Source organism: Monoraphidium neglectum, assembly GCF_000611645.1.
Source record: "Monoraphidium neglectum strain SAG 48.87 unplaced genomic scaffold scaffold00095, whole genome shotgun sequence".
Classification (NCBI taxonomy): Eukaryota; Viridiplantae; Chlorophyta; class Chlorophyceae; order Sphaeropleales; family Selenastraceae; genus Monoraphidium; species Monoraphidium neglectum.
The window spans coordinates 8,093-22,949 of record NW_014013533.1 but is presented as its reverse complement, the minus strand read 5'-3'; the positions used below and the strand labels follow the sequence as shown (position 1 = coordinate 22,949).

Genomic DNA, 14,857 nt, shown 5'->3' with positions numbered 1-14,857 from the left:
GCCTATGCCCTGCAAATAACAAAAGTCAGACAAAGACAATGCATAAGTACGGAATGAACGGTGGCAGGGACATCACCGCACGGCAGGTAGCAGAGGCGCGTGCACAGGGAGCGGCTTAAAATGGGCGCCTTGTCTGTGAGCGCATGGCAGGGCAGTGTATGTATGCAAACATTTGCCCGCCAGAATCAGCTGAGAAGTCGAGCCCAGAGAGGCATGGGCTGCTCACAATCCCAGGCACACACCCCCTTGAAACAAACTACCAGACGCGCAGTCTGATCTGCCAAAACCACCACCCTTCACCCCACATCAGGGCCAATGATTGCCCAGTCTCCCAAGGGGGCTGGGCAAGCAAGCGGCAGGTCCTGATGGGGCGTTCCGCGCACCACAGCACACAAAAACGAGCATCGATGTGAGTGAGCCTCTAAAATGCACTGTGTTGAAGAATCCCCCACCTGGAATATACGCGCCGCCTCAGCCCCAATTGCGCCCGTACCCAGGACGCCCACAGTTTTGCCCCCGACCTGAAGAGGGGCACAGATGGGATGCAGTGTGGTCACAAGCAAGCGCACGACGTGCATTCAAGGCTTGAATCGGCGGCGTATTGCCCCACCACCTGTGTGATGGGCGGGACGCCGCAGCGCGTATGGACAACCCTAGAGTAGCGAGGGCGCCAGCAGTCATCGCGAGGGTTGGTCCCCTCACCTGGCGCCCCACCAAGCCTGATAAAGCATAGTTGCCCTGCAGCACCCGCGACGCCGCAGGCACCAGGTGCCTGCAGACACGCGCGAGGGAAACAGTGTCTTTCCATCTGTTTGCACGTGTGTGGTGGGCTGAGGGGGTACGGGGGCAGCATCGATGCGGCTTGCCTGCCAGCAGGCTGGGGGCTCTGCCTTGTCCAAGAGCAGCGCCGTGCATGTGGTGCTGCCCCACAGGAGGCTGTTTGAGCGGCACACTGGCTGCAAAACAGTGGCGAGCGCATGCATACGTGTAAGGCACAGGGCCCTGCGCTGCTCCTTGGCGCTTCCGAGACAAGGATGCATTGAACGCAAGCAGCCGTGAGGACGCAACAAACTGAGCCTGGATTTGCAAAGCCCCGACTCAGCAAGTGGCGCGCTGTGCTGCATTAAAAGGGCCCACCTCTCCAGCGCAAACATAAGCGCCACAGCGTGCTCCGCCACAGAGGTGGGGGAGTAGGTCGGGACACGTGCTACCTGTGTGTTTGGTTCAAGGCGGGGGCGCAGGGTTGCAAGTGCGCTTGCATTATGAGACCACCGTCGGCGCTGGAGGTCGTGGCCTTAGTGTCCCACGGCGCCGGTGTCCAGGAGGAGGAGGTGGTCACAATGCCAGTCGGCCATGTCGGCCCACTCTTCTTTCACGTGTCGCGCGCCGGCTCATGTGCGGCCGTGTTGTTGGCTGCATGCGTGCCGCAATACCGACACCTGTCGTTCCGGAGGCGCGAGGCTGCCCCCGCTTTCGTCAGAGGCCCAGCCTGAATTTGAACATGACAGTCCCGGCCTCGTGAATCCACCACAAAGGCCTTTCTGTTGCAATCATGCCCGTAAACCATCTCTAGAACGTATCGCCGCAAACTATATTGGGGAATCTACGCCATGATCCATCTCACCCTGATGCCCGCGTCCCGTGCTGCGGCCAGGTCGACCCTGTCATACCCCGCACAGCGCATTGCCACAAACTCGACGCCGGCGTCCCGCAGGGCGCGCACGGTCTGGGGGTGAGCGGGAGCGCACCGGCCGCTTCAGTTATTAGTCGTCATGAGTCACGCGGAGCGCGGCGGCCTCATTCCGCCTCGTCTCGCCTGGTCTCATCTTGTCTTGAGTTAGACCGGGCCAGGGCTGCGCCTGAGCCTCCACTACCAGCGATGGCGGACTGCAGCCTCGATTGCCACGCCAACTGCGTGCGCGACCAAGCTTGAGGGGTCCCCCTGCCACTTCTGCCAATGAGAGGGATCCCCTGTAACGCGCCTTTGCGTCGCAGATATCGTTCACAAACAGGGTCACCGCCTCGCAGCCGGCGGCGATCAGGGCCGTCTCCGGGTCTAGGCGCGCCTGGGAGGGGGTGATTTGTGTTTCAGGTGGTTGAGGTAGGTGCCGTGGGGATGCTCATGTGTGGCAGGTCCGTCATCTGGGTCGCAACTTCAAGGTGTGCATTTTGCTCATTGCTGCTGTGCCTTGTGCTACAGTATTACATTACTGCGCACATTAAGCCAGGATTGGTGATGACGCCGGCGCAGCCCCTTTCGCCACATGGTGGTTTCCTTGTCGCTGCAAGCAGCTGCCTTTCGAACGCACGGGCCCTGTCACCCGCACGCATGCCGGCGGTGGCCGTGGGTTTGGCACAGGGCGGATGGGTGGTGCTGCCGTGGCGCGCACACCTCTGTGAACCGCACGTTATGGAAGCCCTCCTCCCTGAGACGGCTGATGAAGTACTTCTCAACTGTTGGCGGTGGGAGGGCCGTGGGTAGCAAAGGGACATTGCCAATGTAGGCTTGTCTCGACGGAGTTTTAACCCCCCCAGTTTATTCATGACGGATGCAGGAGCTCCCGAACTCGTTCTGTGAAGTTGACAAGCTGCATTGATCTGTGTCGAACTGGATGCATCCAGCCGCGTTTGCGCTGGGGCCTGCCGCGCTGACGCCGCTGCTACTGTCGCTGCTGCACCCTGCTCAGATCGCACAAGCAGCCGACAGCCGACACGCATGGCCATTGGCCTGCGATGTCGGCCTTCTAGTGCCGACTGGGGTCCCTTTGCACGAGCTGCCGCGTAAGATGCCGAGCAACATCGCTGGTTTGGCAACGTTGAGTATTGCTGACAGACAAATGTGTCCACAAATGCTGCAGGATCCCTGACCAATTTCTGGAAGGTGTGTGGGCAAGAACACTTCTAATCTCCTGGCACATTGCATGTTGCGTGCTTGCTTGTATAATTGTATGTTTTGGCGTGCGTGCATGTGTGCATGCGAGTGCTTGTGAGAACTTGTTGGCCATGGCGAGCCAGTCGGCCCCGTCTGACCTTGCTCACCATAGGGCTTTGCAGAGAAAGCCATTATCCTCAGGCTCGCTCGCGCCGCAGCAGCCGCCTGTGCATCTGTGGCTCCCGGCGTGAGCTGCGCACGGCATGTAGCCGGGACGCCGCGGCGGCACGTCGTGGGCTGCGAGACAAGGGCGTCGACCGCAGTCCCGGGTGCCGCCCTTGCTGCGGCGGAGCCTGCAGATAGCATCTCTTCTGGACTGCTGCAAAAGGCCCTGCAACGTTTGAGAATAGCATATTTGTTTTGTTTGTGGGTGTACCGGTATATTGTTGATCGCCAGCCCTTCCGAGGTATGCTTCCAGCATGGGGCGGGCGCTTGTGCAGCAGCTGTGACACATCCAGCCGCTGATCCTCTGGTCGCGCCATCACGCGGATCCATGCTGACATGCATTTATGGGTGAATATTTCACGAGTAGTACGCCTCTATAAAAACAGCGATGTACGCACCTGAGCTTCAGATCACAAATTCGCTTTGACTGTGATATGCGCTTCCAGATCCACGAGGCGAGCGATGTCCTGATACCAGACACATACATGATTCGACTACTGGCGCAGCACTGCGGGCAGCAGCAGGGCATCGTGCTGCACCATCAGCGACGGTCATAAAATGACTGTTGTGCCAGCACAACACCGCATCCAGTCCGGGCTGGTCAACTCCTGCATCAGGCCTACTGTAAAGTGTGAGGCTACAGTCACGACATTATAACCAATTTAATTTTTGCTCTTGTGCCTGCCTGCTCGTCTCTGCGGCCGCCGCTGCCGAAGCCGCCGCCGGCCGCAGAGGAGAGGCCGCCTTCCTCATTCCTGCACTAGAGTCTGCGGGGGCGTCGCCGGCATGGTGCTGCACAGGCTGCTATTGGTTCCGCTCATGTCTCACGCCACGCTGCATGCGGCGGCGGCGGCCGTGCTGGCAGGCGCGCTGGCAGACGCGCTGGCAGATGCGCTGGCTGACGCGCTGGCAGTGGCCGACACTGTCCGCACGTGCTTTTCACAATTCCTTCCATCACAACCAAGTCTTCTTCCCCCTCGCCGCCGCCACGTTGCTAGCACAGGTGGGGCTGATGCTGGCGCCGCTGGCCTGGTCCGCCGCCCGCCCGCCCGGCAGTTGGTGGCGGGTGCGGCGCGGCTGCTTCCAGTGGGCGCACATTTCAAATCACACTGCCAGTCCAGTGGACCATGACCCCCTATGGGTGCTCTGCATACCAGGCAGCGGGTCGTCTGGGACAGCAGTCCCCGCTTGCCCTGGTGCAGGACGCGGTGGGCACAGCTTTCGAAGCTCGCACTGCAGAGCTTGCTGCCTTCAGATGCGCCGCCACCACTGTTGCGGGAGCCGCGGCCGCGCCGCTGCCGTGGCGGTCGCTGGCGAGCCCGGAGGTGCTTAGCAAGGTGCATTGCAATGCCTAGAGATAGGGATTGCTCCCGAGAAACTCTGTATAGGGACAATAGAAACCCGCGTGGGCCACACGCGAACCAGACATCACACATGGACGTGCAGACGCGTCCAGCTGCGCCCGAGGGGCAACCGTCGCTGCGTGCGCTGCGGCGGCTCGCGCAGTGAAAACTGGGGAGACCTGGAGCGCCGCTTCACAGGCGTCGACTTGTCACCTGTACTGCTCTGGACAGCACTGTGACAAGTCAAGCGTCGGTGCAGCGCGCACCGCCCTCCCAACAGCTTCCACCCTTCGTTTTTGCTGGTGAGGCAGGGCGTGTATGCCACGTTGCAGCAGGTTTTATTTTTCCACTGCGCAGGGGATGCAAAGCTGACAGCACAACAGGATCCAATCGTTTGGATCAACGTGCCCCTGCGTCCAAGATATGAGTCTGATACGTCACCCTGCTGGATCAATGCATGGGTGCGTGTGTGGGAGATCAGGTTGGTGAGGCAGCAAATCGCAAAAAGCATACAGCAAGAATCTTGGCAACAGCAAGCTGAAGGTGGGAGGGATGATCCCAATATGTACAGGGCTGATCACAGCTCCACCTGGCTGTTATGTGCGGGCGCGGTTGTGCCGTCTCCTTGGCCCAACCCTGTGAAGCTGCGTCACGCTGATGGCATCGGCGGCACCAGTGCCGAAGCTCGCCCGGTTCACCGACCGGCCCGTTCCTCTGCGAGCTAATTGAATGCCCGACGGATGGAACTTGGAAGTAACTGAACTTTTCTTGAAGTGCGGTTGCCTTCTGCCCAAGTAGTGACACTGCTGACACAGTGACGCGCACCTGCCACCCAGGCATCCGTTGGCGATCGCCAGCCGTGCTGGCGCCCACTGCTCAGCAGCCATGAGAGCCGTCCAGCAAACCTCACGCATACAAGATCGATCAACTCTGGTTGCGGCCGGAATCAGATACCGCAACTTTCATCCCGTGGCACGCCGCGCCAGGCCGTTTTACCCAAGTAGGACGCACCTATGTCTTGGTTTCACAAATCTTTTCCTGTCGCGGCCTTCCGCTCAGCGGGGATTGCGGCACATGTGCCGCTCCACCCCCAGTGGCTCACGAGCCGCGCCACGCCCCAACACGCCGCCCATGGCGCAGCGCGCTCCCGCTCGGCCGCCGTCCGGGACAGCTCCTATACTGAGGAGGGGCGCCGGCAGTATGACGTATTTGTGATCGGCGGCGGCAGCGCCGGCGTGCGCTGCGCCCGCGTTGCAGCAGAGCGCGGTGAGAACCGTGCTCTGGTAGTCGATCAGGCAACTGACAAGGGGATTGTTCGGTAAAAGTCCGGCTCTGGCTGCCCTTGCTCGGCAACTGAAATTGCGTCATGCCCCAAAAGCTCATTGCCTTTTCCATAACGTCACTACAATGAACCCGTTTGCGCCTGTCAACCAGGTGCCCGCGTCGCGCTGTGTGAGCTGCCGTTCGCTTTCCTCAGCTCCGACACCGCCGGCGGCGTGGGCGGCACGTGCGTGCTACGCGGCTGCGTGCCCAAAAAGCTGCTCCTCTTCGCTGCTGAGTTCGCCCCTGAAATCGCCGGCAGCCGCGGCTTTGGGTGCGTCCCGCCGCAGCGGGTCGGTCGGGGTGTGAAAACAACAGCCATCAATTCAGCACACACCGCATTGCGATTGAACGCCGCTGATGCAACCAGCTGCGGGCTGGTTTGCCCATTCCTGATTGACCTGCTCCCTACAGCTCACCACAGAGTTGTACCTGCAATTATCAGCACCGCTCAACCGCCTGGATCGCCAGGTGGAAGCTGGACGGCAGCTACGAGCTGCAATGGGACGAGTTCATGGAGGCAAAGCGCAACGAGCTGCTGCGGCTCAGCCACACATACTCCGACACACTTGCCAAGTAATGGGGGCCGAGGTCGTGGGGGCCTTTTGCACATGGAGAGTAGTGCGGAACATCGGACGTTGCGTGGGCGGTAGGGTTTGCATCGTGTGCCCGCGGTTGTGCTCATCGGCTTCAAGTGAGTGTGGCGCGTTCGGATCAAGCCTCCACTTGGCTGCTCAATATAGCACAGGTGTGGGCTGCTTGATTCAAGGACACTTGTACACTTGTGAGTGCAGCTGCGGCTGTTTTACGCAGCGAATTGAGTTGCGTCCGCCCCCATGTCATCATGTGTCACTACCATAGGGCGGGTGTCGAGGTTTTCGAGGGCCGCGGCCGCGTGGACGGCCCTCACGCAGTGGAGATCGATGGCGGACGGCGCTTCACGGTGCGAGCAGACAGTTGTTGAGGGCAAGGGCAGGGTTTGGGGGCGGGGAAGGTTGCGGACATGGGCAGAGGGGTCTGTAGACTGCGGGGGATTTGTTGCAAAAGGGGGGCAGCTGCTCGCAGTTGGTGCGTTCCACCATAGTGCATGGCAGCACCTTGGCGTTCGGGTCCAAGGCTGGAAATTCGCCTGTTCGGGTTCCAACTCAATTCGGGTTTCAACTCAGTCCAAACGTGTTGGGCAGTTGAGTGCTGCCACCTCCCGGTCTGTGAGGCACCATGCTTTTGTCGTCACCCAGCTTAACGCGTCTGAGCCAACTGCGCCTCGCTTGCTTGCTTCAAACACACCAAACTCCGTGTGGCGACACCGACCCCCCTCCAGGCGGATCACATTGTCATCGCCACCGGCGGCAAGTCAACCAAAATCCCCATCCCCGGGGCCGAACACTGCATCCTGTCAGACAATGTGAGAACAACAGCCAACTGATGAGACATAATTCCAACCAAGATTATATCAAGATTATATCAGAGCGTACCACTGGACGTAAATCACAATTACTGACAATTGTCGTCCTGTGGATGTTTTTGCCAACATGCGTTCGTGCTCTGGGCTTGGCTGCCTCAACCCTCCAGGATGCCTGCTGAGGGCAAATGCAGCCGCTGCCTCGCGGTTCATATCCCCGTGACAATAATGCAATGCTGGCAGCCAGCTGCGTGTGTAGCCCCCCCCCCCTGCGCATGCACGCCCCATCAATGCAGCCCCTCCAATTCGCACGTGGCCAACCAGGTCCTGGAGCTGCCGCGGCGCCCCAAGAAGATTGTAATTGTCGGCGGCGGTTACATTGGGTGAGCCGGGTGATTACCTGACCTCCTGGGGGATGACGAGGCAGGGGCACAGCGCCGGGCATTGCTTGGGGACAGCCGTGCATTGCATGGGGATTAGGGCAGGCAGAGGATTGAGGTGGTGGGGGCCATGGCGGGCCCAGGAGCCGGGAACGGGCATGCTGGGGCCCTTCGCTGATGGAACCTGCGCTGCACCGCCACCCGCTGCTTTGACCCCTGGCCAACATCACGGTGACATCACGCTTGCACTGCTCCTGGCAGGGTCGAGTTTGCTGGCATGTTCAGCCGCCTGGGTGCCGAGGTCCACGTCATCGCCCGCGGCCCCCTGCCCCTGGCGCCGCGCTTCGATAAGGAGGTGGGCGGCAGCGCGTTCTTCCACAGATTTGTCTTGCACGCTTACAGGCCTGAAGCACGTATGGCGTGTGTGTGGGTTTCTTTCTAGGACTCGGATGTACTGCCCGGCTTTGTGCGCCCATCTGCGCCTCCCATCACACGCCTTTGGCACACTTGGATGCATATGACATCGCGCGTCAGAAACCTAGACACGCATCCGCAAACTGTACCTGGCACTCATCTGAACGTTGACACCCCTCCTTCCTCCCCACCTTCCCCAACCCCAACCTCAACTGGTCGCGTTTGCAGGTCTGCCAGTTTGCATTGGATCAGTACCGAGCCGCAGGCATCCACATGCACATGGACTGCAGCCCAGTGGAGGTCACCCGCCAAGAGCCTGGTGACGCCACCGCCCCCGACGCCGCGCGCGCCGGCGCGGACGCGGACGCAGCCACCAACAGCGGCGGCGGCGCGGCCGCCGCGGCGCCTCGGCGCACGCTGAGCGTGCGGGTGCAGAGGCAGCCGCCAAAGGGGGAGGAGGGGAAGTCGGAGGGGCAGGGGGAGGAGTTTGTGATCGAAGGGTGCGACGAAGTGGTGCTAGCGGTGGGGCGCGGCGGCAAGGCCTCTGGCATCGGGCTGGAGGAGGCGGGCGTGAAGTTCGGTGAGAACTGTGGCGCACACACCGCAAAGTTTCTGCTGGCCTTCTGTTGCAGTGTGCGCTCGGCTGCTTGCGCGGCGAAAAATTTGGCTGCAGCCAGCCCACCAACCTTTGTTGCAGCTCGAGCGGCTTCCTGGGCTCGCTTTGCTGTCAGCCGCCATAAGCCCAGCAGCCCACCCTCCTCTCCGCCGACGCTCCAGCTCCGGCACGCTTGGTTCCAAGCGGCAGTGGTATTTACCATCTCCCCGCCCGCGTGCCGCACGTGGCGCCTGCCACCCGTGCTGGACTCGCAGGCCCCAAGGGCGGAGTGGTGGTCGACGAGTTGAGCCGCACCAGCGTCCCCTCCATCTGGGCCATCGGCGACGTGAGCGGCGACACACCTGCGCCCACCCGTGCACCCACATTGCGAGGACTTCAAGGGCTGGAGCACCACCACACACCGCTGCGTCCCGCTGCAAGCCAACTTGCCGAAAATGTGTTGCCAGCTGCAAATGCATCCAGCTCCACCCGCCCAACCTCCGGCCCCCAACCGCTTCACCTGGCTCTGACCTGTACCAAACCATCGCAGGTGACGGGGCGCATCGCGCTGACACCGGTCGCCACGATGGAGGGCGACGCCCTCGCGCACACACTCACGGGTGGGAAGAGCCACGCCTAGCTCGTTGCTCCTATCTGCACGCCGCAGCTGCGTCTTCCAGCTACGCCGCTCATGACCTATCAAGCCTTGTTGCCGAAAGGGTTGATGCTTTACTCGCACTGCGGCTGCTGAGTTCAAGCAGGCAGCGCGTGGCTGAGCAGCCGCCACGCCCAGCCAAACCACCAGGCTCATAGCCTCGCACCCTCCCAATTGTGCGCTCTCGCCTGCAGGCGCCCCGACGCGCCCAGACCACGCCAACGTCCCCAGCGCCGTCTTCTCGCTGCCCTTCATCGCCTCAGTGGTGCGCACGGTTTTGACCGCGCCCGCTCGCCGCGCCGGGCTCGGACGGCGCATGCTCGCTTGCGCCACTGTGTCGAGGGCAAGGGCGGCAGCCCCCAAAGAACGTGCGGCCCTGTGACCCCGCCTGCGACGGCCCTCTCACCTCGTTTCTGCTGCGGTGGTTGCAGAATGGTGTTGCTGAAGCAGCATGCACACATAACTGCACCCTCGATCCGCCGCCTTTTCTTTTCACATCCCATCCATAAACGCACACAGGGGCTGACGGAGGAGCAGGCGGCCGAGAAGTACCCCCGAGTCGCCGTCTTCTCAAAGTCCTACACACCCCTGAGGGAGGGCATCGCCGCTGCCGGCCGCGCCGCCGCCGCCGCCGCCAGCCGCGGGTCCGGCGCGGCCGGCGGCGCGGCGGCGGGGCCGCTGCGGGGCCTGGCCAAGGTGGTCGTGGATGAGGAGAGCGACAGGCTGCTGGGGGTGCATCTGGTGGGGCAGGACGCACCGGAGGCTATCCAGGTGGGAGCGCTTTGAAATGAGCTGGAGGGCTGTTTTGTGTGCTTGCGCATATGTGTGCATGCGTGGGGGTGGGAGAGTGTGCGGGGGGCGCCCATCTCAAGGCAAGTGTGGAGGGGCCGGGCTGCTCTGAGGAGCAGCGCTCTGCTCTTGTCAGACCTTCAGGCTGGATGGGTGATGGAGCGGGGAGACTGAGCGTGTGTGCCTTGCACCACATTCTTGCGTGGGATTAATCGTTCAGATACAACCCACGCACCTCACGCGCTACACGGGCACAAACTCACGTCATACCCTTTGCCAGGGCTTTGCCGTGGCCCTCAAGGCGGGTGCCACAAAGGCGCAGCTCGACTCTACCGTGGGCGTCCACCCCACCGCCTCGGAGGAGCTGGTGCAAATGAAGGGCCCACCCACGCGCGTGGTCGGGAGCGCCGCCCGCGACGGCAGCGGCACAGGGAAGGGGCAGGGTGCAGAGAAGGGCGAGCCGGCACGCGCAGGAGGCGCGCGCGGCGGGGAGGCTGCGTCTGCGGGGTGATTTCCTGCGGCGGCATGCTCTCAAATCGGCGGGGTCATGGCTGCGACGTGGCCTTTGAACCCGTGCAACTCCATTCTTTGTGGGACAAGGCGGGGAGCAGGCCCTGCATGTACCTTGCGTCACCAGCAACTGCTTGCTAGATTCCCCGCTCGCTGATTCAGCTTATGCTGTAATCCATGAGGCTTTTGTAAACAGTGTCTATAATCGCACATGTCATGACATGTGCGCTGCAAATGACAAAGCAATGCACACATGAGCATGTGTTGACATGTTTTGCGCTGCAGGCAAGGTTCTGGGTACATGTATGGGCAAACGTGCGAGTGAGTGCGCTGATGTCAACTCAGGCATGTGATTGCAAGGGGGGATGAGTGGAGGCACCTGATTGCTTGGGGCGATTCCAAGCAAAGTAAGTACAAGACTTGCACACTCACAACACACAGGCAGCACATATCGTATTCAGTGGATGCATGTCGCAATTGTGCAAAGCTGAAGAGAGCTGCTCGCCGCCGCCTAGGCGGCACCAGGTGACATGTTGCGTCGGCGCTCGGCGGGACCACCACGAACGCAGGATCCAAGCTTATGATTGCGAGATTATGACTACCAATTGAACTTACTCCGCTTGCGAGCTTGTTTCGCCCAGCTCGTCTTTCTACACATTCGTGCCAACCACTCATCCGCTGTGTTCCACACTATATACGCACATGCATATGCGACAAAGGTAGCTGTAGCCATACTCAAATTGCTGCAGGGATGGCCCCGAAGAAGGCCCCAAAGCGTCAGCTGCGTGCCGCCAAGCCCGCACCGCGCGGGCGCCGCGGCCTGCTCGGCGCGCTAGTGGTTTGCTCCAGCGACGACGAGGACTACCAACCAGAGGACCATACGCCATCAAAGAAAGCGGCTGGACCGCAGCCCCGGACGGCCGCGCGCGGCGCGCGGCGGGGCGGACGAACCGGGCAGCGGCAGCGGCAGCAGACCGCACCAGCATCGCGGCGCACGCGGCGCGGCGCCGGCGCTGATGAGGACGGTTCGGGGGGCAGCAGCAGCGACGATCCCGACGAAACCCTGAGCCAGCGGCGCCAGCGGCTGTTTTTGGCGCAGCCCGCGTCCCCCGCGGCCGCGCCGCGACGCGCCCCTGCCGCTGCCGCCGCCGCACGCGGTTCGACCGGGGAGTTTGCCGCTCTGCCTCTGAACGTGCTTTCCCAAGTGCGCATATGGGTCTCACAGCTCTGCAGCTAGTTGGGTGTTTTTGGCGTAGCGGCCGCGCCCATGCTTGCCCTGGTTGCCCCAGGGTCTTGTTTGTGACAGTCTGTGTGGAGAAGATCCCGCTCAGGGCGTCTCTTGCTGTAAGCCAAAGTTGTTTTGACTGGCGTCGACCGAAATTCTTTGCCCCTGCGATCGATCGCAGGTGTTCCAGCTCGCCTGCGCAGACGGCGCGCTGCCGGCCGCGTGCCGCCTGTCGCGCGTCTGCCGCGCGTGGCGTGACGGGGTCGCAGCAACGCCGGAGGTCTGGCGGGTGTTAGACGCCAGGGGCCGCCACAGCGCGGCCATAGACGCCTGGCTGCAGCGGCAGGCCGCCAGCGGTCGGTGGGCCAAGGTGTGCGGCGGCACCACATAGGGGGCCTGTGACGATTGCTGTTTAATCTGGGGCAGCGGCTGGCTGCCTGGTGCATGCGTGCTGCGCCCACGGCAGGGTCCTCACGGCGGCTCGTTTGTTGCGTGCGTGAGGGCGGGGCGATTGCCGCACAGCAGCAGATTATGAGAGCAGCTGCTGTTCCGCGAGCCTACATGGCCTGAATCTCAATTCAAACAAAGCTGTTTACAGCTGATCATGAACATACGCCGCAAGCACCCTGTCCAAGTCGGCCACTCTTGTTTAACCCTTGTCTATTTGTTTCTTGTGCCATCTCTCACATGCAGCTGGAAGACCTTACGGTGGGCCAAATTCCCCCTCCCGGCGCCGGCACTGTTGCTGAGGGCGCGGAGGCTGACGAGGACGACGGCGATGCGCAGCGCAGCCAGGACGCAGGCACAAGCGCGGAGGCGCTAGCGGCGTTCGCGCGGCACTGCCCCGGGATCAGGAAGCTGGCGTTCATGGGTGAGCTTGGGGAGCGAGAGAGCGGGCACTTGCGCACGAGGCAGTGTGAATTGTCGTGGGGATTTGGATACGTGCTGTTGTGCTTGCAATGTGTGTGTGTGTGTGTGTGTGTGTGCGTGTGTGTGCACGCGTGCGCGCGTGCGCGCGGGCATGTGCGCACGCACATATGTGCACATATGTGCATATGTGTGCATGTGTGTGTGTGTGTGTGTGTGCGCAAGGGGAGAAACCAAGGTTATTTTCTCTGAAGGGTTGTGCGCTGCGATGCGTCGATGACTGATTGCCCACAGCAGCCGCGCCCTGCTGTCGTCGACAGCACCGCCGGCGACTCGCCCGCCTCCCGAAATGACACCCCCCAAAACCCCTTCCCCCGCCCCCACGGAACCAATACCTTCAACTACCCACCCTCCTCCTCAACCACGAAAGCACCCTCCTACCCACACTCCACACTTTGCCAAAGAATCCACCTGGGCCCCCACACCATCACCCCCCTTCAAAGGCAGCCCCTCCATCCGCGCCGGCGCCCTGGAGGCGGCCCTCCTGGCCATGCCCTCCCTGGAAGAGCTGCGGCTGCACGACGTCAGGCGAGTGTGTGCGAGGCGACACCGCAAGGGGCAGCCTAATGGCGCCACCTGAGGGTCCCTAAATGCCCAGCGGGGGTCCCCAGGTCCCCCACACCGGTGGGGCAGCGGGGGAACGGGCGGTTGCCCTGACCCCCGCGCCCGTGCTCAAAGCATTCTGGGTGCCCAGCGCCCGGTCCAATCTACTCTACTGTACTCAGGCTGCAGCCGCTGTCAGGGCTCGACAAGGCGCTGCAGACGCTGCTCGCCGCCGCGTGGGGCGGCGGGCGGCGGCTGCGGGCGCTGGAGGCGCGGCGCTGCCCGCTGATCAGCAACAAGACGGTGGGGGGCTGGCGGGAGGGCGGCCGTGACCCCAGTCGTGCTTGGGTGTCCGGCTGCGGCTCCTGCAGTGCGCGTTGCCTCATGTGCACGCTTGTGACTCGTCAACTTGTGACTGGTGCTTTTGTGACTGGTGCTCCTGTCACTGACGAATGTGCGACCTTGTATCTTGGCAAAATGTTGGTGATTTGAGCTGGTGTCTGCACCTGTTTGTCACTGGCTCTTGTTGCTCTGTGCACCCCAAACTCTCCACCGCAGCTGAAGCTGCTGTGCCAGGGGCCGGGGGACCACACCTCTGAGCAGCAGCAGCAGCAGCAGCAGGCGGTAGCCGCCACCCCTGGAGGCGTCGACTCCCAAGCCGCCGCGGCCGGGGCTGTGCCGGCCCCCGTGGTGGGCTACCCCCACCTGGTCGAGCTGGACCTGACGGGAAGCTGCGTGGCACCTGGGATTACGATAAACATCGAGGCACTGCAGGGCAGCTGCCCGGCGCTGGAAGTGCTGTCACTCGAGGGGGTCGGCGGCTTCTATGGTGGGCGGGTGGGCGGGATGCCAGGGGCGCGGCGCGTTGCGTTTGTTTCGTTGGTCGGGCGCGGGCTCGCGGGGGGCCTTAATTGGAGAGGGGTGCAGAGGCGGCGTGCGGGAGACGGGGTGTGATGGGGTGGCAGGGGCTTTGTCGGGGCGTGTCGTGCAGCAAGGTAGACTACATCTTTGCTGTGTTGAAAAACCAGGTCAAGGGCTGCCAACGTAAACTATGGGAGGGGCGGCTCTTGGCATTTGTTCAAAGTGCAGTGGCGCACTCAGGTGTCCTTGCTTCCCTGCCTGCCCACAAACGCCCCCACAGGCTGGTACGCCACGCGCCCCCCTCGCGGCGCCGCGCCCCGCGCCGGCCCCGGCTGGCCAGCGCTCCGCTGGCTCGTCGCCGGCGCGATGCAGCAGCGCTTCCAGGTCTCCCAGCGCGCCACCCTCACGCGCAGCACGCTGGACGACGAACTGCTGCTGCGCCTCGCCGCCGGCGCACGGGGCCTCGCGCGTCTGGGGCTGCGCGGCTCGGGCGTGACCGCGGACGGCCTGCGCGCGCTCGTGCTGGGGGTGCCCCTCGGCTCCGGCCCAGCGGACGAGGAGGACGAGCGGCACAGCGGCGACGCTGTCTCTGCGGGGGCGGCAGCAGCAGCATCTCAAAAGCCCGGGCCAGGTGGGGCTGCGGGGATTAGTCACCTGGAGGTCACCCAGAGCGCCCTCTGCTGCGACGCGGGGCTGGCTGTCATCGGGGAGCTGCTGGCGGGGTCGCTGCGCGCGCTGTACGCGCAGTGGGCGGGCGGCGGGCTGAGTGACGAGGGGCTGGGGGCCCTGCACGGC

General features: G+C 62.8%; 3 protein-coding genes across 3 annotated transcripts in view; all 3 read left to right on the top strand.

Annotated features, from left to right (window-relative positions):
- Positions 1–5,454: 5,454 nt before the first annotated feature.
- On the top strand, positions 5,455–6,341 carry MNEG_1023 (glutathione reductase (NADPH); the record flags this gene model as incomplete). The annotated part of the gene is made up of 3 exons (XM_014050496.1): positions 5,455–5,707; positions 5,876–6,035; positions 6,233–6,341. 3 exons carry the CDS (start codon positions 5,455–5,457, stop codon positions 6,339–6,341), a joined length of 522 nt encoding a protein of 173 aa, XP_013905950.1.
- A 343-nt stretch (positions 6,342–6,684) lies between these two features.
- Positions 6,685–10,507, top strand: MNEG_1022 (Glutathione reductase; the record flags this gene model as incomplete). Its single annotated transcript, XM_014050495.1, has 9 exons — positions 6,685–6,704; positions 7,460–7,546; positions 7,805–7,898; positions 8,186–8,537; positions 8,828–8,898; positions 9,103–9,172; positions 9,402–9,472; positions 9,727–9,978; positions 10,277–10,507. The coding sequence occupies 9 exons, from the start codon at positions 6,685–6,687 to the stop codon at positions 10,505–10,507; spliced, it is 1,248 nt and encodes a 415-aa protein (XP_013905949.1).
- A 1,911-nt stretch (positions 10,508–12,418) lies between these two features.
- Positions 12,419–14,857, top strand: part of MNEG_1021 (hypothetical protein) — a gene marked incomplete at both ends in the record, with an annotated part of 3,225 nt that continues 786 nt past the window's right edge. The window contains 5 exons of the mRNA XM_014050494.1: positions 12,419–12,602; positions 13,102–13,192; positions 13,384–13,504; positions 13,760–14,030; positions 14,343–14,693. Coding sequence (XP_013905948.1) covers positions 12,419–12,602; positions 13,102–13,192; positions 13,384–13,504; positions 13,760–14,030; positions 14,343–14,693 — 1,018 coding nt within the window. The remainder of the gene's footprint in view (positions 12,603–13,101; positions 13,193–13,383; positions 13,505–13,759; positions 14,031–14,342; positions 14,694–14,857) is intronic.